The 23,176-nt window shown below is 44.1% G+C and overlaps 1 protein-coding gene across 17 annotated transcripts in view; it reads right to left on the bottom strand.

Annotated features, from left to right (window-relative positions):
* MYO3B (myosin IIIB) overlaps positions 1–23,176 on the bottom strand; it is a 523,310-nt gene that overhangs the window by 118,476 nt on the left and 381,658 nt on the right. For 16 of the 17 annotated variants that reach the window (XM_053283475.1, XM_053283469.1, XM_053283482.1 and 13 more), the window contains one exon: positions 18,830–18,944. In XM_053283475.1, coding sequence (XP_053139450.1) covers positions 18,830–18,944 — 115 coding nt within the window. Of the gene's footprint in view, positions 1–18,113; positions 18,716–18,829; positions 18,945–23,176 lie in introns of those variants that run through there. The other variant, XM_053283486.1, reaches the window with a different exon arrangement.

Raw genomic sequence — 23,176 nt, 5'->3', positions numbered from 1 at the left:
CCCATTTCACCTTTGCAGCTGGTTCTCCACGTTAGCACACAGTGTCGCTGGTGTCTCAGGAGTAATGGAGAGGGCTCTATAGATGGGCCAGTAGTCATACTGGGGGGGGGCACCATGTTTCCAGGGCTCCTCCAGGGTGACTAGCTCTGGCTTCTCTAGAACAGGAGGGCTGTCACTGAGTTTGGAGATCCAGGCCAGAGAGGCCACCCTCCTCTGAAAGAGTATCCTCTTCTTGGTTGGAGTCCGGGTGAACCCCAACACCCATTTACTTTTAGTTTCTTTTGGTTCCTGTAGCGAATAGTGGGTTTAAGCCCAGCCTTTGTCTCAAGGCAAGTCCATGTTGGGGAAAGAAAAATGCTGATTCATTCCCTCCATGTTTGCTCAATAAAGGCTATTCCTTTAAAACTTAACCGTTTCTTGGTAATTGCTGTCACCATGCCCACTTTGAACAGAGTTTAATCCCTCCCTGGTGTGGGTGAAATTCCAGGGAAACTCTCCTTCATTTACCAATGGAAAAATACAGAAAACCTTCCATGTGCAGTCTACACGTGAAGAGTAAACTTGGTAGATTGCTGAACAATTAACATTGAGGCACGTTTGCACCAGAGTAAAACCCCTTTTTCCTGAGTTAAAAATCCACTCAGAGGCAGGTGAAATATAAAGAACAAAAAGAGAAAAACTTTATTCAAAATACTACAGACTGCTTCAGGCTGAAGCTATCTCAGCTTTGAGTTACCGGTAAAAAGAAATACTCAGTACTTTACAAAATTACTTCCAAAGAACACCCCAGCTGGTATTTGGAGTGGCACACTTTAAAAATCATGGTTACCCAGTTGCAAGCATAATTCAAAAAGCACCCCAGTTGCACGGAACCTTTAAAAGCCCCTTTACATGGTACAGGGACTTCTACAGAGCCATGGTTGGATAAAAAGGGCTCAGGCTAGAGTTTCTTAGAAGGCTACGTTACAAATAAAACACAATAGAGCAGTTGTAAGGATATACATAGCACCAAAATAAAGTAATCTGACTAACTAAAACACGGTTACCTGGCTAGGCCTTTCCGAAGCCATAAATCTCTGGCTTCCTTCCCCGTTGAATTCACCCCAAACTCCAGGAAAGAATTCAAGCTTCCTGCAATCCTGTCTCCCAAGGATCTGCAGATGTCCTTCCATGAGAGGATTCTTCAGGCTAGCTTTTGATCATGAGGCAGCAAACTCCATTGCTCCTCATTAAGCCTTCCACCCATCTTCTCTCCTCCCCTTCCTAGCTCCTTCTGAGAACAAAGACCCACTTGATGTCTTGCCGCCAGACCCTCTAGGTCCCGGTCACTTTGTGCTGAGTGGCTGATCCCTAGAGGTCACTGCCTGACAGACAGGACAGTTGTCACTTCCGGTTGGTTCACTCTTTAGGGTAGGGGAGGGCTGATCACCACAGTTCAAAATAAAGTCTTTGAAATTTCAGACATTTCAAAGTGATCCTGGAAAAAAGACATATGCTCTGACTATCTTACTTAAAAGGTACTGATTTTCAGATTTACTATGCTTTCATCTGGCCCTTTTTGTTAGAACCCAGTAGGTTACTTAAATAGCTTGCAGCTCTCGAGGCTACCTACCATTCAGTAGGTGTTAGCTTCCAAGGAAGCTACAACATTAATAAGAAACCTACAGTTAGTGATTGTGGATATTTTATAATTTTCTTTTGCCCAAGAGAGAAATTGTAAGTGTATTATTGTCCTTTGAAAGGTTGAATGAAAGGTTACTTAGAAAAGTCACTGAGAAAGACAGTATGATAACGTGCATCTGAAGCACATTGAAAATTTAGAAGAACACAGGGCTTATAGCAGGGGTGTAGCTATAATTGAGCTGATGGGTTCAACAAACCCAGGCCTGCCAGCCTCCTGAGGACCCTCCAGTTCCACCCCTCCTTATTTTCATCATTATCTCCCTCACTCTGAAGGGCCGCCAGGGAGAGGGGCGAACATGGGCCCCCTCTCTCCTAGCTACGCCCCTGATTTATAGCCAAGACAATTTATGAATACTGGAATATTTTGGACATTATGAAATACTAGCTGGGCCAGGTACAGAGTATCTGTGCCTCTAGTTCTCCTGCCGCCACCGCCATTTTCTCTCCCCGCCAACCTGCCCACCACCATTTTCTCCTCCCACCCACCCGCTGACGCTGCCATTTTCTCCACCTGCTGCTGCCATTTTCTTCCCACCCACCTGCCGGCTGCCTTCTTTCCCTGCCCAGCCGCAAGCCTGTCTGGTGCCGTCACTTTCCTCTCTCCTGGCTGGCAGCTTGCTCACGAACTCTCACAAGAGCTGCCACACATGGGCTTATCAACGGGTACGCCATATTTATACAGTGAGGGAAATAAATATTTGATCCCCTGCTGATTTTGTCCGTTTGCCCTCTGACACAGAAATGACCAGGCTATAATTGGAATGGTAGGTTTATTGTAGCTGTGAGAGACAGAATAACAACAAACAAACCCTCAAAAGCCCAGTGCCCAAAAGTCAGCGATGGATTTGCATTGTAGTGAGGGAAATAAGTATTCGATCCCCTATCAACCAGCAAGATTTCAGGCTCCCAGGTGTCTTTTCACTATATGCAGGTAACGAGCTGAGATGAGGAACACCCTCTGTAAGGGAGTGCTCCTAATCCCATCTTGTTACAGTACCTGTATAAAAGACACCTGTCCATAGAAGCAAGCAATCACTCAGCTTCCAAACTCACCACCATGCCCAAGACCAAAGAGCTGTCGAAGGATGTCAGGGACAAGGTTGTAGACCTGCACAAGGCTGGACTGGGCTACAAGACTATCGCCAAGCAGCTTGGTGAGAAGGTGACTACAGTTGGCACGATAACTCACAAATGGAAGAAACACAAAATAACTGTCAATCTCCCTCGGTCTGGGGCTCCATGCAAGATTTCACCTCGTGGAGTTGCAATGATCATGAGAACGGTGACAAAGCAGCCCAGAACTACACGGGGGGAACTTGTCAATGATCTCAGGGCAGCTGGAACCATAGTCACCAAGAAAACAATTGGTAACACACTACGCCGTGAAGGACTGAAATCTTGCAGTGCCTGCAAGGTCCCCCTGCTCAAGGCAGCACATGTACAGGCCCGTCTGCAGTTTGCCAATGCACATCTGAATGATCCAGAGGAGAACTGGGCGAAAGTGTTGTGGTCAGATGAGACCAAAATTGAGCTCTTTGGCATCAACTCAACTCGCCGTGTGTGGAGGAGGAGGAATGCTGCCTATGAGCCCAAGAACACCATCCCTACTGTCAAACATGGAGGTGGACACATTATGCTTTGGGGGTGTTTTTCTGCTAAGGGGACAGGACACCTTCACCACATCGAAGGGACGATGGACGGGACCATGTACCGTCAGATCTTGGGTGAGCACCTCCTTCCCTCAGCCAGGGCATTGAGAATGGGTCGTGGATGGGTATTCCAGCATGACAATGACCCAAAACACACAGCCAAGGCAACAAAGGAGTGGCTCAAGAAGAAGCACATGAAGGTCCTGGAGTGGCCCAGCCAGTCTCCAGACCTTAATCCCATAGAAAATCTGTGGAGGGAGCTGAAGGTTCGGGTTGCCAAACATCAGCCTCGAAACCTTTCTGACTTGGAGAGGATCTGCAAAGAGGAGTGGGACAACATCCCTCCTGGGTTGTGTGCAAACCTGGTGGCCAACTACAAGAAACGTCTGACCTCTGTGATTGCCAACAAGGGTTTTGCCACCAAGTACTAAGACATCTTTTGTGAAGGGATCGAATACTTATTTCCCTCACTACAATGCAAATCCATCGCTGACTTTTGGGCACTGGGGTTTTGAGGGTTTGTTTGTTGTTATTCCGTCTCTCACAGCTACAATAAACCTACCATTCCAATTATAGCCTGGTCATTTCTGTGTCAGAGGGCAAACGGACAAAATCAGCAGGGGATCAAATACTTATTTCCCTCAGTGTGTGTGTGTGTGTGTGTGTGTGTGTGTGTGTGTGTGTGTGTATATATATATATATATATATATATATATATATATATATATATGTATGAATGATTATAAGCCAGCAATATCATTCTAGATACTAAGTAGCAAGACTAAAATGGCAAATTCCATTTTAGCGGTAATAAGGAAAGAGACTGGAAAAAGTGGACAATATTATAATGTTGTTCTATAATCTTGTGGTGTAAACATATTTTTCGGTCAGTCCATCTCAAAAGGATATTGCAGAGCTTGAAAAGAGCAAAAAAAGGGCAACTAGCTGATTAAGGGGTTATTTTAACAGAAAAAAATATTATAAGAAAATCTATGGTTATTTATTGGGTAGGTACTTTGTGGACCATTATTTGGATTTTAATATTTATATATAGCTACACATTGATAATTCATTATTAGTCAATAATCACATTTGATGAAAGTAATTTTTACTTCTGATCCTACCAAACCCATCCAATTCTATTCAGGCCAAACATATTTCCTATTACTTGAGCGTGCACCTGCTGGGATCTCCTTTTCCTCACAACCATTACAGGGACTTTATTTGTATCAGCCGCAACTATCTAGAACATATTCAGTGCATGAGGCATTCAGTTTTGTTATGTTGTTGGATCTATGTTTGACCCCAGCTTTATACAGTAATGCCCAAAATTTAGAATAAAGTGTTGCAATCCTATGCACAATTTCTTAGCCCAACTAAACTCAGTGGAAATTGTGAATGAATGTGAATGAGATTGGATTGCACATATCACTCTGACAATTTTAATGCATGTACTCCCATCAGTATTGAGTTGCCAGGGAGTTAACTTGCAAATGGATTGCAATGATTAACCTATGAATCATTTTACTTGGCACTATTATGTTGTTTTAGCTATTAGAAACATTGTACAATCCACAGCATCTGATTTTTAAAAAAAGTTCCCAACAATCCTTTCAGCTCTGCCATTGTAAAAATACAAGTGCCATTGCTTCCTTTGATCTGGCGTGGGAAAGATTTTGCATGTGCTCACTGTATCATGTTCTTTGAGATGTCTATTACAGCTCAGCAGGTACAGTGAGCTGCATTGTAATACTTTGTTTAGAGATATTGCAGAATAAATTGAAATGATAAATGGTGCCATCATATGAATGTAAATCATCTTCTTCCCTTCAAATACCACTTAGACAAAAATGAACCACAGAAAAGAGTTTTCTCTTGTGGTTGGACTCATCAATTCCAGTTGTTCAGCAACAGACAAATTGTCACGGGGCAAGGGGACGGGGGGAGTTATGAATTTCTCTACAGAATCACTGCAAGGATAAACACTGGATCCCAAAAATAACTTAATACTGGGGACATCTTATCATTCCACCCAAAGTATCTTGAGGCCCATTCAGACATTATGCTGTACAAGTGTACAAATGTCTGTACACATGTATATCTGTTTGTGTGAATGACTGTACCTGCATTCATGTTAAACGTGAACCTGGTACAGGCCCCTCAAATGCATGGTATAGATAGGAAGTGTACTGCTTCACCTATGTTCAACATAAGGTAGACGGCTTGAGCGCAAGTGGAGAAAGACTCTGCTCGAATCCAACAGATTATAACACAGTGCACATTTGAAGATTTCTGCTCTGACAATGCATGCAGCAAATAAACAGTTCTTTTCTGCCTGCATTCCTACTGCAAGCTCATGTCCAGCTGAGCTGTTTAGGGTTGTGAGAGGGCTAGTACATGCCTCTCCTCCCCAAATGAGTATTTGGATCCATCAGTTTACCCATTGTGACATTTTAAATGAGGGTTTTTTTTGCAGATATCTCGCATTCAAGTTGAACTAGATGCTTCAGTTACTGCAGAGTTCGAGGTGTCCAGCAGCTCCTCTTGTGTGGTTAAATTGGATCAATTTCAATTTGTGACTCTCAAGGATATGGACAAGATACTTAGGATACTATGCCTTACCCCCTGTTGTCTCGACCCTTGCACAACATGGCTTATATGATCTACCAGCAAGGTTACTGGAGACGACCTTGTTAAGATTATTAATGCTTCCCTGAGGGAGGGCAGGATGCCTCGTTGTCTCAATGAGGCAATTATTAGACCACTCTTGAAGAGGCCTGCATTGGATCCCTCAGAATTGGGCAATTTTAGGCCTGTCCCCAGTTTGGTTGGGCAAAGTGACAGAAAGGGTGGTGGCATCTCAGCTCCAGGCTGTCTTGGAGGAAGTGGATTATCTGGACCCATTTCAAACCGGCTTTCGGGTGGGCTATGGGGCTGAGACGGCCTTGGTTGGCCTGTTGGATGATCTCCAATTAGAAACTGTCATGGGGAGTGTGACTCTGTTGATGCTTTTGGATCTCTCAGCAGCTTTCGATACCATCAACCATGGCATCCTTCTGGGGAGCCTGCAGGGGATAGGAGTGGGAGGCAGGGCTTTGCAGTGGTTCTGCTCCTACCTCTTAGGTAGGTTCCAGATGGTGTTGTTTGGAGACTGTTGCTCTTCAAAACAAGAGCTCCAGTATGGAGTCCCACAAGGCTCCATACTCTCTCCAGTGCTCACATCTACATGAAACCTGGGAGAGATCATCAGGGGATTTAGTGCAGGGTGTTATCAGTATGCTGATGACACGTAAATCTATTTCTCCATGTCAACTTCCTCAGGAAATGGCCTAACTTCCCTAAATGCCTGCCTGGAGGCGGTAATGGGCTGCATGAGAGAGAACAAACTGAGGCTGAATCCAAGCAAGACTCATTGTGGGAAGTCAAAACTTAGGAAGTGGTTTAGATCTGCCTGTTCTGGATGGAGTTGCGCTCCCCCAGAAAGAGAAGATACATAGTCTGAGTACTTCTGGACCCAAACCTCTTCTTGATTTCTTAGTTTGAGGCAGTGGCCAGGAGTGCTTTCTATCAGCTTTGGCTGATTCACCGGCTACGTCCATTGCTGGAGATAAACAACCTTAAAGCAGTGGTGCATATGCTGGTAACATCCAGACTTGACTACTGCAATGCACTCTACTTTGAGCTGCCTTTGTATGTAGTTCAGTAACTGCAGTTGGTACAGAATGCAGCAGCCAGGTTGGTCTCCAGGGTTGCCCAAAGAGATCATATTACACCCATTTTAAAGGAACTACATTGGCTGCCAATAAGTTTCCGGGCAAAATACAAAGTACTGGTTATTATCTATAAAGCCCTAAATGCTTTATAGGTCCGAAGTATTTTAGAGAGCACATTCTTCTTCCCCACCGCCTGTTAGGATCATCTTGGGAGGTCTGGTTGGGATTGCCACAGGCTCGGTTGGTGGTGACTCGAGACTGGGCCTTTTCTAGAGTTGCCCTGGGACTCTGGAACACACTTCCTAACCAAATTAGAGTTCCCCCTTCTCTGAATGTTTTTAAGGACCTAAAAATATACTTGTTTAATTAGGCTTTTTAGTTTATAGTTTTAAAGCTTTGGTTTTAGAGTTTTTATTGTATTTTAAATTGTTTTAATTATGTTAATGTTTTAATGGTTTTATATTGTGAACTAGGGATGTGCCCAAAGTTGCTTCGGCGCCGCCGGGGGTAGTTCTTTAAGGGCAGGGGAGGATGCACTCACCCCTCCTGCCACATTTCCCCGCCGACACTCCATTATTTTCAAGCCCCTCGGGGCAGCAGCGTTCCTCCCTGCTGCCCCGTTGTCCTCATCGGCCAGAAGTGGCCAGAAGTACTGATCACGCATGCGCCTGTCACGTGCGCATGCTTGCACAGCAGATGGGTGCGCGTGCGTACGCGACAGGTGCATGCTCAGTCAGTACTTCCGGCCACTTCTGGCTGATGAGGACAACGGGGCAGCAGGGAGGAATGCTGCCGCCCCGAGGGGCTTGAAAACAATGGAGCGCCGGTTGGGGAAATGTGGCGGGAGGGGTGAGTGCACCCTCCCCCGTCCTTAAAGAACTAACTCTGCCAGCACCAAAGCACCAAAACGGCCCCCGGAGCCAAAACGTTTTGGAGGCCGTTACAATGGCCTCCAAAACGTTTCGGGCACAAGCCTATTGTGAACCGCCCAGGGACTTCTTTGTATGGGGTGGTATATAAATGTACTAAATAAAATAACATGTGAATGACTGTACCTGTGTTCAGATCTGTACCTGTGTATACTGTATACTATTTGTATGAGTGTTTAACTTATTTATTTATTTATTTATTTATAAATCGGTCCATGCAAAGGCTCTGGGCAGTGTACAACATAACATGTGACGGGACTAAGACAGAGAAGGAAATCAAGGATTCAAAGGAGAAACTGTGATAACAACAGGTGACTTCAACTACTTGGCAAATGGTCGCAACTAAAATGTCAAGATATAATACAATAGCTATGCCTTAGAACAGTTAGTCATGAGAGCTGATTAGGGAGGAGGGACATCTTGACTTAATCTTGAGTGGTCTCCAAGACCTGGTGCAAAATGTACGTGTTTTCAGAACATCTGGAGCTGACCATAATAATTATCAGTAACTATTATGTTTCCAAATGCAATATTTATTATTTTTATTTTTACATTTATTTACTTTTTATATCCTGCTCTTCCTCCAAGGAGCCCAGAGCGGTGTACTACATACTTAGGTTTCTCCACACAACAACCCTGTGACGTAGGTTAGGCTGAGAGAGAAGTGACTGGCCCAGAGTCACCCAGCTAATATCATGGCTGAATGGGGATTTGAACCCGGGTCTCCCCGGTCCTAGTCCAGCACTCTAGCCACTATACCACGCTGGCTCTCATATAGAGATAATACATAGCATATAGAGATAATACATAGATAAATGGAATACTGACCAGAAAGTCAAGCATGCTCGCATAAAATTTCAATAAAGAAAATCTGAAGTGTTTCAAATACTGTAAATGGAACCTGAAAAGGAGAATCATATCAAACCTGTCCAGAACACTCAGATTATTCAAAACTGCTAGAACAGAAGCTCAGACAAAATGTATACTACAGACTGAGAAATGTATAAACAAATCCAAGGGGATTCTGGATAATGAGCAGAGTGAAGTAGGATGTAAAAGACAAGGTAGCTTCCTTTGAAAAGTGGAAATCTTGCACAAATGAGGAAAAGAGAATAGACTGGCAAAACAAATGGCAAATTGGCAATGTTGTAACTGTTAAAAATAATAATTGAGGAGCATATTACCAAAAATACAGAAGTAACCAAGAAAAGTACCTTTAAATACACCAGAAGCAAGAAACTAGCCAAGAAGACAGTTAGGTTGTTAGAAATGGCTGTGACTAACCAGAAAAGAGATATTTGGGTCATGGTGGATAGCTCAATGAAAACATCAACTCTGCTGGCAATGGCAGCGAAAAGAGTAAATTCCATTGTAGGGATAATAGGGAAAGGGATTGCGGTGGTGGTGGTGAGGACTCTGAACAATATTGTGATATAATTCCATAATCTTGTGGTGCAGATGCATTTTTCATTCATTCCATAGCAAAAGGATATTGTAGAGCTGGAAAAGGAACAGAATAGGAAAACTAGTTGATCAAGGGGTTGGAGCACCTTCTCTGTGCGACAAGGATGAAGCAAAAAGTCAGCTAGGTGGAGGCAGAGGATCATGACTGGTTTATAACATATGGAAGTTGTGAGAAAGTGGATAAAGAGACTTCCACTCCCAACTTACATCATTAGAACTCAGGATCATCCAATAAAATTGATTGGCAGTAATTTAAGCTAAAATAAAGTACTTCATACAATACATAATTAATGTGGAATCTGCTGTCACATGATGTGATGATGGACACTGCCTTAGAAGACTTTAAAAGGAGATTAGACACATTCATGGATAATAGGCATGTCAGTGGCTCCATAGCTAAATGGAACCACCATGTTCCTTTTGCCAAAGGCAGTGTACCTTTGAATATCAGTTTCCGTGAGGTAAATAATGAGAGGAGGACTGTTGCCTTCCTGCCTTGCTTATCGGCTTTCCAGCTGCATCTTGATGGCCACTGTTGGGAAACAAGATACTGAGGTCATTCTCATGACCAACGGGGCTGGGGAGAAGGCAGGAGCATACCTGCCTTCCTTCACATGATCTGGGGCCTGAACAGGGCTCCGCCATTCATATGCCCAGATAAGCAGCATGGTGGCAAGCAAGAAGTGGGAGGGGGAGATCTCTGGGCCACCAGAAAACCCAGAATGCACCGCAAGAGCATTTGGGAAGGTCTGCTGCTGGGATGCTTCTTCCTCTGGCCTCAGTGGGAGCAATGCCAGCAGCCCAAGCAAGCATATGAGGTAGGAGGCATTCACTCATCGTCTTACCTCACTTTTAGCCTGGGTTCCGAAACAGGGCTACCTGGGGGAGGAGCAGTGGGATCGGGCGCTATCCCAGTGCTTCTCATGACTAGCCCTATCCTACCTGCTAGTTATGAGAATGACCTCACTTACTAGAAAAAAAATGACACTTCCTCCATTTCACTGCTATTGTAACCACTGTGTAGAATATCATCACTAAATATGGAGATACAACATTTCAGATCCTTGCTGAGACATGAAAATTAACATAACTCCTCCTTGGCACCTTATTGCAGATTACCTCCATGGAGAGCGTTGCTGTGCACAACACCAGTAAGGCTATTAAAGGGATCTGAAGCCCTATCAATGACTTGGGAAGCATGTGGAAAGCATTTTCACCATAGAACTCTATGCATGCATTCTGAAGGGCAGCATATTCTAGAACAGGGATGAGCTCGATCCATGTAGTGAGCTGTTGGAAGTCACTCTAGAAAGTAGATCAGTGGCTGGAAGTTATTGTGCTATACAACCACACTACCTCACAGGAGATCTGAGCAACTTGGGTATTGCATTGATTGACTGATTAAGTGTCATTAAGTCGGTATCAACTCTTAGCAACCACATAGATAGATTCTCTCCAGGATGATCTGTCTTCAACTTGGCCTTTAAGGTCTCTCAGTGGTGCACTCATTGCTATCATAATCGAGTCCATCCACCTTGCAGCTGGTTGTCCTCTTCTTCTCTTTCCTTCAACTTTCCCCAGCATTATGGACTTCTCAAAGGAGCTGAATCTTCGCATAATTTGTCCAAAGTATGGTAGTTTGAGCCTGGTCATTTGTGCCTCAAGTGAAAATTCTGGATTGATTTGTTCTATGATCCATTTGTTTGTTTTCCTGGCTGTCCATGGTATCCTCAAAAGTCTTCTCAGCACCAAAGTTCAAAAGCATCAAGGCTTTTTCTATCTTACTTCTTCAAAGTCCAGCTTTTGCATCCATAGAGTGTCATGGGGAAAAACAGTGTCTGAACGATTCTAATCTTTGTAGGTACAGACACATCATGGCATCTAAATATCCTTTCTAAGGCCTTCATTGCAACCCCCCAAGTGCCCGTCTGCGGCGTATTTTTTGACTGCTGGTTCCTTTACTGTTGATGGTCGAACCTAAAAGGCAGAAGCTATCCACCACTTCAATGTCTTCATTGTCAGTTCTGAGGCTGGCTGCTGTACCCGTTGTCATTAGTTAAGTCTTCTTTACATTTAGTTGTAGTCCCATTTTTTTCACTGTGCTCCTTTACTTTCATTACTAAAGCTTGCAGATCATCCGCATTCTCAGCTATCAGAGTGATGTCATCAGCATAGCACAGGTTATTGATGTTTCGTCCTCCAACTTTAAAACCACGCTCATCTTCTTCCAATCCAGCTTCTCTCAGTATATGTTCAGCATATAAATTGAATAAAGAAGGAGAAAGTATACAGCCTTGTCTTACTCCTTTACTGATCTGGAACCAGTCTGTTTCACCATGTCTCCGTCTGGACTGTGGCTTCCTGTCCTGTGTATAGGTTTCTCATGAGAACAATGAGATGTTCTGGGATGCCCATTTTCCTAAGGATATTCCACAACTTGACATGGTTGATGCAATTGAAGGCATCTGTAATCTCTGCTAACTGGGCAAAGAGGCACCTTTTACCATGGCGATTCTCTTTATTTAGCAGGGGGAGAGTAACTGGCCCTATACACCCCCAGCACAGTACCTCCAGTGACTGTTGCTGGTGTCTATCTTGTGTTGTTGTTTTTAGAATGTGAGCCCTTTGGGGACAGGGAGCCATCTTATTTGTTTATTGTTTCTCTGCGTAAATTGCCGTGAGCCATTTTTGGAAGGGCAGTATAGAAATCGGATTAATAATAATAATAATAATAATAATAATAATAATAATAAAGCTCATATTGACTTCCTTCTGTTATTCTTTGGCTTTCTCAATTATCCAGCATGCACCAGCAATGATGTCTCTTGTTCCTTAGCCTTTTCTAAAACCAGTTTGAATATTCGGCATTTCTCTATCCACGTAGGGCTCTAATATGCATTGGATGATCCTGAGCATTATTTTGCTAATATGTGAAATTAAGGATATTGTGCAATGGTTTGCGCATACATAACCTGAAAAACTCTGAAGTTTAGAATATATCTCTCATATACAATTTTTGAAAACAGTCACTTTTTCTTTATGACTGAAAAACTGAGGCAAAACTTTGATTAAAATTGGTAGGATTGCCAGAGACCAGATAAAAAGGCCTCCTGGACGATCGCTAGCCCATGAGCTGTCAACTGCCTGGTCCTGGTCTAGAAGATAAAGCAATGTGATCTAAGAGAGCCCAGTTCAAATAAGGCTCTTTCGTTGTCTTTCTACCCAATAGTTTCTCTCTCTGGGCCTATTTAAGTTATTTGGGTACTTCAGTATAGCAAGAGATGTTACACTGGCTGACATCCTGACTAAATTTACTAGAGGAAGAGATTGTGTACACCAGCAGCCCCACCCAGGCTAGGGCAGCGCCTGGATTGAGGCTGAACTTGGCATTGCCTCCGCCACAAGACCGACTTTTAACCCTGGCCCTTAACCGGGGTTAGAGGGTGCAAGGGCGTCCTCAACCCCAGGGCTGGGGTCATGTGTGTGCTCGGGCTGCACCAGAGGCGTATCTAGGGAAGACAGCGCCTAGGGCAAGCACTGAAATTGCACCCCTGTCCAAACATCTGACACCCATCTTTCAGATAACTTTACCATAATATCAGCTCAAAAATACAACTGCAGACACTTTCAGAAGAAACAGTTTGTAAGCAGCACACACATGAATACACACATACAACCATGCATGTGGCACATATGTGCCAGTTGCCTTCCCAAGGAAGCATACACAGCATATCCATGTGCTGGGCATGCCTCCATAGAGCTAAGCAGTGGAAGCTCTCTTTAGCAAATGCTCTGCCACCTCACTACAGGTTGCTGCCTCCAAGAAATTCAGGGATGGCTTTTTTCTGTCCAAACAGCTTTTGCCTTAAAGGGAGATGGTTGCAATGGGAAATCCTAGGGGCCCCAAACAATCTGAAATTATCCAGCATCTTACAATAGGCTTGGATCCAGCAGCCTGATCAGGAAGAAGGTGGAAGTTGCAACTAGCCACAGAACAGCAAAACAGTGTGATATTCATTTTTTTAAAGCACCGCACAAGTTAAAGGCAGGCACTTTCCAAGTTTGAATCCCACAAACCTTATAATCAGATTGCTTGACAAATATGCAGATAAAGATAGGGCTCTGTGCAGAGGACACACATTTTATTCCTTGCCTCTCTATTTATTCCTTCCATTTTATTCCTTGCCTCTCCCACTCACCCTTCAGTTTTGCCAGCTTACAAGGTATTAAATCAACATTGTCTTTTTAAGGGATGTTTTATCCACTTACTTTTGTGCCATATATATATCTGTTTTTTAAATGCTCGGGTCCCTTGCCAACAACTTTGCATTCTTTTTACTCCCTAGATCAGGGAAAAATCTAGACTTGGGTCTTGCAGAGGCCATTTGAGCATGTGCGGTGGCCATTTTTGTTTTCAGCAGCCTTTTTTCTTTATTTTTTAAAAATGGCCACCGCACATGCTCAAATGGTCCCTGCAAGGTCCTATGCCTTCCCAGGCCTCACAGAGGCCTTTTGAGCATGTGCAGTGACCTCCAAAATGGCCACCGCACTGATCTCTGTAGGCCCAAAGAGGCCTGAAAATCAGCCCAGATGGGCTGTGGCAGTGATCTAAGAGGCTGGTGGGGGAGGGGGAACCTTTGCAGACCCCCCACGGCCCTTAGGAAGCCCCTTGAAGGGGCTACAGGTTAATTTTTTTAAAAAAAAATAAACAAATCCGTGTACTGGGGAGGAGGTGGGGGCAGCATGGCACTGCCACCCCCCAGTGGCACCTAGGGCATGTGCCCTGGCTGCCCCATCCTATTTTCACCTATGGGCTGCACACAGCCCAAGCACACACACAGTCGGGTGCCTAGAATGCCCGACTCATGGGGTGGGGTTTTCTCAATGCACTACACTCATCACATGGTGCATTGTAGGATACCTGAAGTCTGGGACTCCTTTTCCTGGCTGCAGGATGCTATGTGGCTTGAGGCGGCACCTATCATGTGGGTTCGTGAGCTGTGTGGCTCAATTATTCCACAGATGGTCTGGGGGGAAAGGTAGGTCCAAACCTGCCCTCCCTCTGCCTGCCCTTCCTGCCACTGCCATGGTCATGTGAATTACCTCAAAGTCTTACTAAAATGTATTAGTCCTTTAGACTAATCCCTAAATAATACTATTCAATAAGTTAGTCTGGGTCAGCCATTGTTCCTTACATAATGACACAATTCTTGCTCAAGTTCTTCTTTCAGAATGCTCCAAACCTTTGTCCCAGAGAAATGAACAGAACCTTTGTCCCAGAGAAATGAACAGAATAAGGCAAGGGTGGGCAATCTTGGCCCTCCAGCTGTTGTTGAACTATAACTCCCATCATCCTCCATTGTAGTTCAACAACATCTAGAGGGCCAAGATTGCCCCACCCCTGGGATAGAGCCATGTCTAGCTGACAGACGGTTCTTTTTGGAACATATTTAAATAGGCACACAATCCTAAACACTTCTATTCCAGAAGAGTAGTGAAGAAGACCAGGAGCCTTCCTTATCAAATGCACAAACATAAATACAGCTTAGTCATGAAACAGGCAACACAAATGTGAGTCTAAACATAAAGCCTTTACACTCATATGAACATGACAATCACAAATCCACCCATATTATTTGTTGCACCAGCTGGTAACTCAACCAATTTTCAGGCATTCATCTGGGGTACAATTAATGCATGAGGGAAGGTTTTGCAGTAGCAGGCTCCACCCCATGACCTGCTGTGTTCATTAGAACATCTGTAAGGAGCCCCCATGTGTACAACTATTCATGAGTCCTTCAAATGCACAACTGTATACTTGGGAGGTCCCAACAGATGTTTCAATGAATACATGCAGACTGGGTGCAGAGCCATGCACATTCATTGTACCCTAATGAATACGTGATGTGGTTGCCACATGTCTAAACCTTCTTGTGGGGGCAGGGGGATCAGTGCATATAGTTTTAATGAACACCTCACTTCAACATCAGACAGACAGACAGATTAAATGCCAACTTTAGGAGAATCATCTGGTGAGAAGAAGGCCTTTAAAAAGTGTTGCAATACTAAATGTAATACTAAGCTACTTATTTGAAAACAAGCTTTGATGTAGGACTTGCTTCTTTGTAATATCAAGAACTTAAGATTGGGATCTAAGGATGGCTCCAGGTTTCAAGGGACCTTTGGCAAATTGCACTCCATAGACTCTCTCCTGTCTGAGCTTCCCTGAGGCTCACCAAGGTGCTTACCTCAGCACATGGGATGAAAGAGAAAAGGGGACAATGTGGGCACAAGAGGTGGTCCTGGGGAAGGGGTGGACTTATGAAGGCCTTATTCCCTTAGCAGTTGCTCAGCAATGCTGACCCCTAATGCCAGCCCTGCTGTAATCTCATATAAGTAAACTCCAATGAAATTATACTTGGGGACTTCTTTGATATATATAAACCACATGCTGCACTAAAGGAGTTCTTCAGGACTCCAGTAGTAGCAGCCATGAATAAATGGATAGCACTCCCAGTAAAATAGTTTGGAGCTGTCTTCCATTAAGAGTTTTTAAAATTAAAAAATGCAGACAAACAACAACAACAATGTGCTCTGTGGACAGTGGAATCTAGCCAAAAGATTTTGGCTGTGCTTACAGATTTGCAGTGCTTGGTCTTTGATTGGCAGACCAATCACAGACTGTGGAAGGTTCTGTCCACTTTGAACTCCCTGTATCTTCATGAATGTTGACTATAACAGTCTGACACTGAAGTTTACTAGAACACATTTTTCCTGTTCCCATTAATGTTTTCCATTGTATACTGCCAATAACTTGTTATTACTCCCATTCCCTTGAAGTCTTAAATATTCTAGGCTATGCAAACATCACCATATTTTGACACTCATACAGGTAACAAGAGGCACACCTAGGTAATTTTGGAGCCCGGACCTGAAGGGCTTTGGAGCTCCTCCCACCCTTGAGGGCTGGGGGGGTGGGGTTGGAGGCAAGCCAAATCTTCTTTTTAACATATTTTAAAGCGCTGCTGTGCGGCAGGGACGGGAGCTGCCAACAGGTGTGTAGGAACTCGGGAGAGGGATTTGATTTGCCCAGTGGGTGTGGGGCAGAGGTGGGGCTCTGGGGAGCCCCTCCCCCAACATTAGGATGCCTTCCAGAAGACAGGAGGCTACGGACCAAATCGCCATGGTCCGTGGCTTAGTGTGCCTCTGTGGGTAACCCACTCCATGACTGACAGTTTTCAGATATGCCTGCATGGTCACTTTGGCAGTTAATATAAGGAGTGTTTGGCAAGAGCTTTTTTTTTTTTAAAGTAATATCGGTAGTGAGTTTACAGAAATCTAAATGATCTAGTTCAGGGACTTTGATGGAAACTGGGTAACTTAGAAGCCATCTTTGAAGCAATAGGTTTCTAGATGATTACAGCAAAACTCTGGTGGTAGAAAATATAAACCAACCAACTCCCAAGCTCCTGACATTTGCACTGCCTAATTTTTCTTTATTGAGTTGGTACAAGCCTAAGGCCTCATTCACAAGAAATAATAAATACACATTATGTTTTTTACAGGCTCAAAAAAGCACACAACAATTTGTGATCACGATTGGTGCAGCATGTGATATGGAAAACAGTCAAGTTTGCTAGATCAGTGTACCCAGGTTATTTGCTACACCATTGAAAAACTACAGACCATGATGTGGTCAGTCCTGTAGATCTGGTACTCCATCTTGAATATTTATTTGCAGGCACTGGGTATCTCCTGAGCTAGGTTGGGAGTTGAACCTTAGCCTAAAACGTTATTCACAGGACCACATGGACAAATCAAAAGCAACTTAATTAAACACTGAGGCATTATTCATCATCCTTCCTGTTTCCTATGTGACTCAAGAGCCATGTGCTTAACAGCAGCCATATGTGGAGGTGAAACTTTTATTGTGGGAAACAAAACTAGGAGAAGAACGTAGGATTTTAGTTCCTCATGAAACCAAAAATCTCCTATGGAAAATCTGGCATCCCCAGCACTCATGAAAGCCTGTGGCAGTTGATATGCATGCTGAGAGATCTGTAGAAACAAGTTTCCAAATTTCGTTGACCACAAGCCCAAATTGAGTGTCATACGCAACAATGGCATCTGAACACAATCCAATCCAGCTGTATTCAAGATTCACTGAGACTGTCCAGGCAAAAGTATCAAGACATCCTTAGTTTTAAAAAAAGGGCTGCAACTTATTTAAAGTGTAATAGAACATGTGATAGATATCTGCTCTTTTAGTACAGAATTTTGTTTTTAGAAGTTACCAGATCTTTGAAGTATGACCACACAGAACATTACACATAACATCGTAATGCTGTGAGTCAAATCATCCATTTCCCCTCTTAATTAAGGAGACTGCTCTACCATTAGATGGGAAGAACCAAAAATCAGGAAAATGAAGCAGCTGAGCCTATAAGACAGCAGTAGGCTACACAAAATGAAATGTGGTGATCACATCTCTAGGAAAAGATCAATGGAACTGTTTTCTGTGACTACTTAAGAAGCAACAGGTGCTTCTGGCTGACTTGAGGAAAATTACTCAAAGTAGTCCCACTGAAATTAAAAGGACAAGTTAGGCACTGCTTAACTCATCAGTGTAATTTCAATGAGACTGCTATGAGTAATTTTCCTCATCATGTCAGCCACTGTTTATCTTGCTAAAGAAAATGTACAAAATGGGCAGTGATTCAGCATGCAGAGACAACAAAGATTAAAACAAGGCTTCTCCAAGGCCGATTTATATCCCCCATATGAAGACTTCTGAAAAACACATCTACATGGCAATACCTGCAGATAGAGAGCATAATGTTTATATGCTGCTTAATTTCCACAGTAACAACATTTAGCCACAGCATGGAGACGGCCCATGAGACTGGCTCAACCTACATGGTAATCAGCTCATAAACTTTACAGCCCAAGTGAATGTATTATTGTGTGAATGTGTTTTTCTGCTTTGGGGACATATAGATGACAACATGAGGGGAGATGTCAAAATCTGTGATGGAGGGAAACCACAACTGACAAAAGAAATAGCGAAGAAATCTTTTTACAGCCTCCAATGTTTACCAAACAAGGGACTTAGAATGAGGCTGCTTCACAGGTTATATTGTAAAGAGCACATCTTACAAGTTTAACATTGGCAAATACATGTTTGCAAATATATGTATCAAACAGGAGCATCCATCAGAAAGCTGGGACGGGTTGCAGCTCCGTCTTGAGAATACACTCAGCTGCTTTCTTGGGTTTGCTGCCAAGTAATATTTGAAACAACCTAATGAGACAACTGGGGTATAATGAAATGATGTTTGCTTTCACACACTTTGTGTGTCAGTGCTCAATGGACAGAATGGTTAAAACTCACCAGTTTTCTTCACAACTTGGACTGGAAGCAAAGCTCATAGACTCAGTGTCTGTTGTGCAGTTAATGCTGTTTTTCATCTGAGTATAATCTTTACGAGCTAGGTACCCCCTGAAAGCTAAGCAGATATTAAGAAACATGTGTTTAAAAGTAGGGCAGCAATCCCTGAATTTTTGCAGCAGGAGGACTATACCCTAATTAATCATTCTTCAAGCCCTGAGAAACAAAAACTGAATTCTTAATTAGTTCTATAGCTTCTTGCAGTAATTGACCTTTGAAAACGACTTCATTTACTGATGGCCATAAGTGAAGGACCACACAAAAGGCCTGCTTCTGTGGGTTGCAAATGTAAGAATGTAATAACATAAGAAGAATCCTGCTGGATCAGACCCAAGGCCCATCTAGTCCAGCATCCTGTTTCACACAGCAGCCCACCTGTTGCCACTGGGAAGCCCACAGGCAGGAGCTGAGGGCATGCCCTCTCTCCTGCTGTTACTCCCCTGCAACTGGTATCCAGAGGCATCCTACCGCTGAGGCTGGAAGTGGCATATAGCCCTCAAACTAGTAGCTGTTTAGATCCCTCTTCCATGAAGTTATCCAAACCCTTCTTAAAGCCATCCAGGTTGTTAGCTGTCACCACATCTTGTGCCAGAGAATTCCACAAGTTGATTATGCATTGAATGAAAATATACTTCCTTTTGTTGGTCCTAAATTTCTTGGCAATCAAATTTAATGGGATGACCCCTGGTTCTACTGTTATGTGAGAGGGAGAAACATTTCTATCAACTTTCTCCACACCATGCATGATTTTATAGACCTCTATATCATGTCTACCCACAGTCGTGTTTTTTTCTAAACTAAAAAGCCCCAGGTATTGTAGCCTTGCTTCATAAGGAAGGTGCTCTAGGCCTCTGATCATCTTCGTTGCCCTCTTCTGCACCTTTTCCAGTTCTACAATGTCCTTCTTTAGGAATGGTGACCAGAATTGTAGGCAGTGCTCCAATTTTGGCTGCACCATAGTTTTGTATAAGGGCATTACAATATTAGCAGTTTTATTTTCAGTCCACTTTCTAATGATCCTTAGCATGGAATTGGTCCTTTTCACAGCTGTCACACATTGAGCTGACACTTTCAATGAGCTCTCCACCACGACCCCATGATCCATCTCCTGGTCAATCACCGACAGCTCAGATCCCATCCGTGTATATGTGAAGTAGGGTTTTTTTTTGCCCCAATATGCATCACTTTACATTTGCCAATACTGAACCGCATTTGCCATTTTGTCACCCACTCACCCAGTTTGGAGAGATCCTTTTGGAGCTCCTCACAATCTGTTTTGGATTTCACTACCCTAAATAGGTGGTGTCATCTGCAAATTGGGCCACCTCACTGCTTACCCCAACTTCTAGATAATTTATGAATAAATTAAAAAGCACTGGTCCCAGTACAGACCCCTGGTGGACCCCACTTCTTACTTCCCTCCATTGTGAAAACTTCATTATACCTACCCTCTGTTTCCTGTCCTTCAACCAGTTACCAATCCACACATGTACTTGTCCCCTTATCCCATGACTGCTAAGTTTTCTCAAGAGTCTTTGATGAGGAACTTTGTTGAAAGCTTTTTGGAAGACCAAGTATACTGTATCAACCAGATCACTTTATCCACATACTTGTTGACACTCTCAAAGAACTCCAAAAGGTTGGTGAGGGAAGATTTACCTTTGCAGAAGCAGCAGGGCCTGTTCTTCTATGTGCTTTACAATTTTATCCTTGAGAATGCTTTCCATCAATTTGCCCAGAACAGACGTTAAGCTAAGCGGCCCGTAATTTACTGGATCACCCCGGATCCCTTTTTGAAAACTGGTGTTACATTGCCTACTTTCCAGTCCTCCATTACAAGCCCTGATTGTAGAGAGAAGTTATATATTTTTGCAAGGTCTGCAATTTCACATTTGAGTTCTTTAAGGACTCTTGGATGGATGCCATCTGGCCCTAGTGATCTGCTAGATTTTAATTTTTCCAGACAGTTTAGAACAGTGATTCTCAAATTTGGGTCCTCAGGTGTTATTGGACTTCAACTCCCATAATCCCCAACCAAAGGCCACTGAGGCTGGGGATTATGGGAGTTGAAGTCCAATAACACCTGAGGACCCAAGTTTGAGAATCACTGGTTTAGAATGTCATCTCTTGTCCCCTCTACCTTACTCAGTTCTTTAGCCTCTGTCCCTGAGAAGCCCAGTTCAGGAACAGGTATACACTCAGTATCCTCTGCCATGAAGGCAGATGCAAAGAACTCATTTAGCTTCTCTGCAATCTCCATATCCTCTTTAATAATCACTTTCACTCCCTCATTGTCTGCCGGTCTTATCACCTCCCTGACAGGTTTCCTGCTTCTGATGTATTTAAAGAAGTTTTTGTTATCCCCCTTGATGCTTTTAGCTAAATGTTCCTCAAACTCTCTTTTTGCCTCCCTTATTTCACCTTGTCTTTCTTTTGCCAGAGTTTGTGTTTCTGTCTTCATTTGGGCAGGCCTTCCAATTTCTGAAGGAATTCTTCTTCCCATTTATAGCTTCCTTGACTTTACCTGTTAGCCATGCTGGCATCTTCCTGATCTTGGTGATACCTTTCCTCTTTTGGGGTATATATTCTAACTGGGCTTCTAGTGTTGTGGTTTTAAGTAAACTCCAAGCATTCTGGAGTGAAGTGACTCTCCTGATTTTCCCTTCCAGTTTTCTTTTCATCATACTCCTCATTTTAGAAAAATTTCCTCTTCTGAAATTCAGAGTGTCTGTGTTGGACTTCCTTGGCGATTCTCTCCCCGCATGTATGCTGAATTTGATGGCACTATGGTCACTGTTCCCTAAAGGGTTGATGACACTGACATCATGCACCAGGTCCTGGGTGCCACTCAGGATTAAGTCCAAGGTCACCTTCTCTCTGGTTGGTTTCAAGATCAGCTGTTCTAGGGCACAGTCATTCAGCATATCTATAAATCTGACTTCTTTGTCATTACCTGACTGTGAATTTACCTAGTCTATGTGTGGGTAATTGAAGTCACCCATTATTACTGCCCTGTCTCCCTTTGATGCCTCCCTGATTTCCTTCTGCAACTCCCAGTCACTGTCAGCATTTTGATCCGGAGTAGCACATCCCCAGTAGCACATTTCCTTTCAGGCCTTTTATTGTCACCCACAGGGTTTCTGTGGAGGACTCCTCCTAGGTTTTCTAGCTTATTAGATTCTATCCCTTCTTTAACATACAGTGCTACTCCACCTCCAAGGTGCCCCTCCCTGTCCTTTCTATGAGTTTATATCCAGAGATAACAGTGTCTCACTGTTCTACCATGTTTATGTTATGCCCACTATATCCATTTGTGTGTTAGCAACCAGGGGAGGAGCTACCATTGGGCGAACAGGTACAAAGAACCCAGGCCGTGCCCAATCAGGGGCCCTGCCTCATGGCTCCAACACACCCCCTGTGTCTGACGTCAGACGCGGGGGTGCTGGTTCAGCTCCTGAGTGGGGCCAAGCGGCCCCCATTCAGGAGTTAAAGGGCCGCTGTGTTTGCAGCGTGCCCAGCAGCAGCTCTTCTCTGCCTTTAAGGCCGCACCAGTAGAGGTCTAACTCCAAAGGGGCTGCATGGCCCCTTCGGGAATTAAATGGCCAGCACTGCGTTCGCGGCATGGCCCGAAGCAGCTCTTCCCTGCAGGGAAGAGCCGCTCCGGGCCGCGCCACGCCGCGAATGCAGCGCCAGCCTGAGTCTAGCTCCCGAAGGGGCCGCGCGGCCCTTTCGGGAGCTAAATGGCTGGCACTGCAAATGCAGCGCTGGCCTGACTCGCTCCCTCCTCCAGTTCGGACTGACTGAGTCCCGAATGGAGCTGTGGTTCTGTTTGGGAGCCAGACCACGCCCCCGGGGTCAGGGTCAGGGTCGGCAGGGCTGCAGGGGTCAGGGTCGGCAGGGCTGCCACCGCGGCCACACATGGGCCACTCGCAGTCAGGCTCCACCACTGTTAGCAACCAAGCACTCCACCTCACCCATCTTGGCTTGGAGACTTCTGGCATTGGCATATAAGCACCTGTACGCAGAATCTCTTACCTGGTGTGTGCTTTCTTTTGTGGAGGGGGCTTCGGTCTCCTATTTTTGTGGTTCTACTCTGACCCCTTCTATTTTATCTGAATCTTTCACACCCTCGCACCTTGAGGGATGGCATTTGCCAAACCAGATACTGCCCAGCTCCTGTCTGCTATTCCTCGGCTGTCATTTTAAAAGCTGCTCTGCAACCTTTTTTATGTTAAGTGCAGGCAGTCTGGGTCCATCATAGTTCAAGTGGAGCCCATCCATTTGAACAGG

Source organism: Hemicordylus capensis, chromosome 1 (assembly GCF_027244095.1).
Source record: "Hemicordylus capensis ecotype Gifberg chromosome 1, rHemCap1.1.pri, whole genome shotgun sequence".
Taxonomy (NCBI): Eukaryota; Metazoa; Chordata; class Lepidosauria; order Squamata; family Cordylidae; genus Hemicordylus; species Hemicordylus capensis.
The sequence above is the reverse complement of the archived record's forward strand: the minus strand, read 5'-3'. Positions and strand labels throughout refer to the sequence as shown.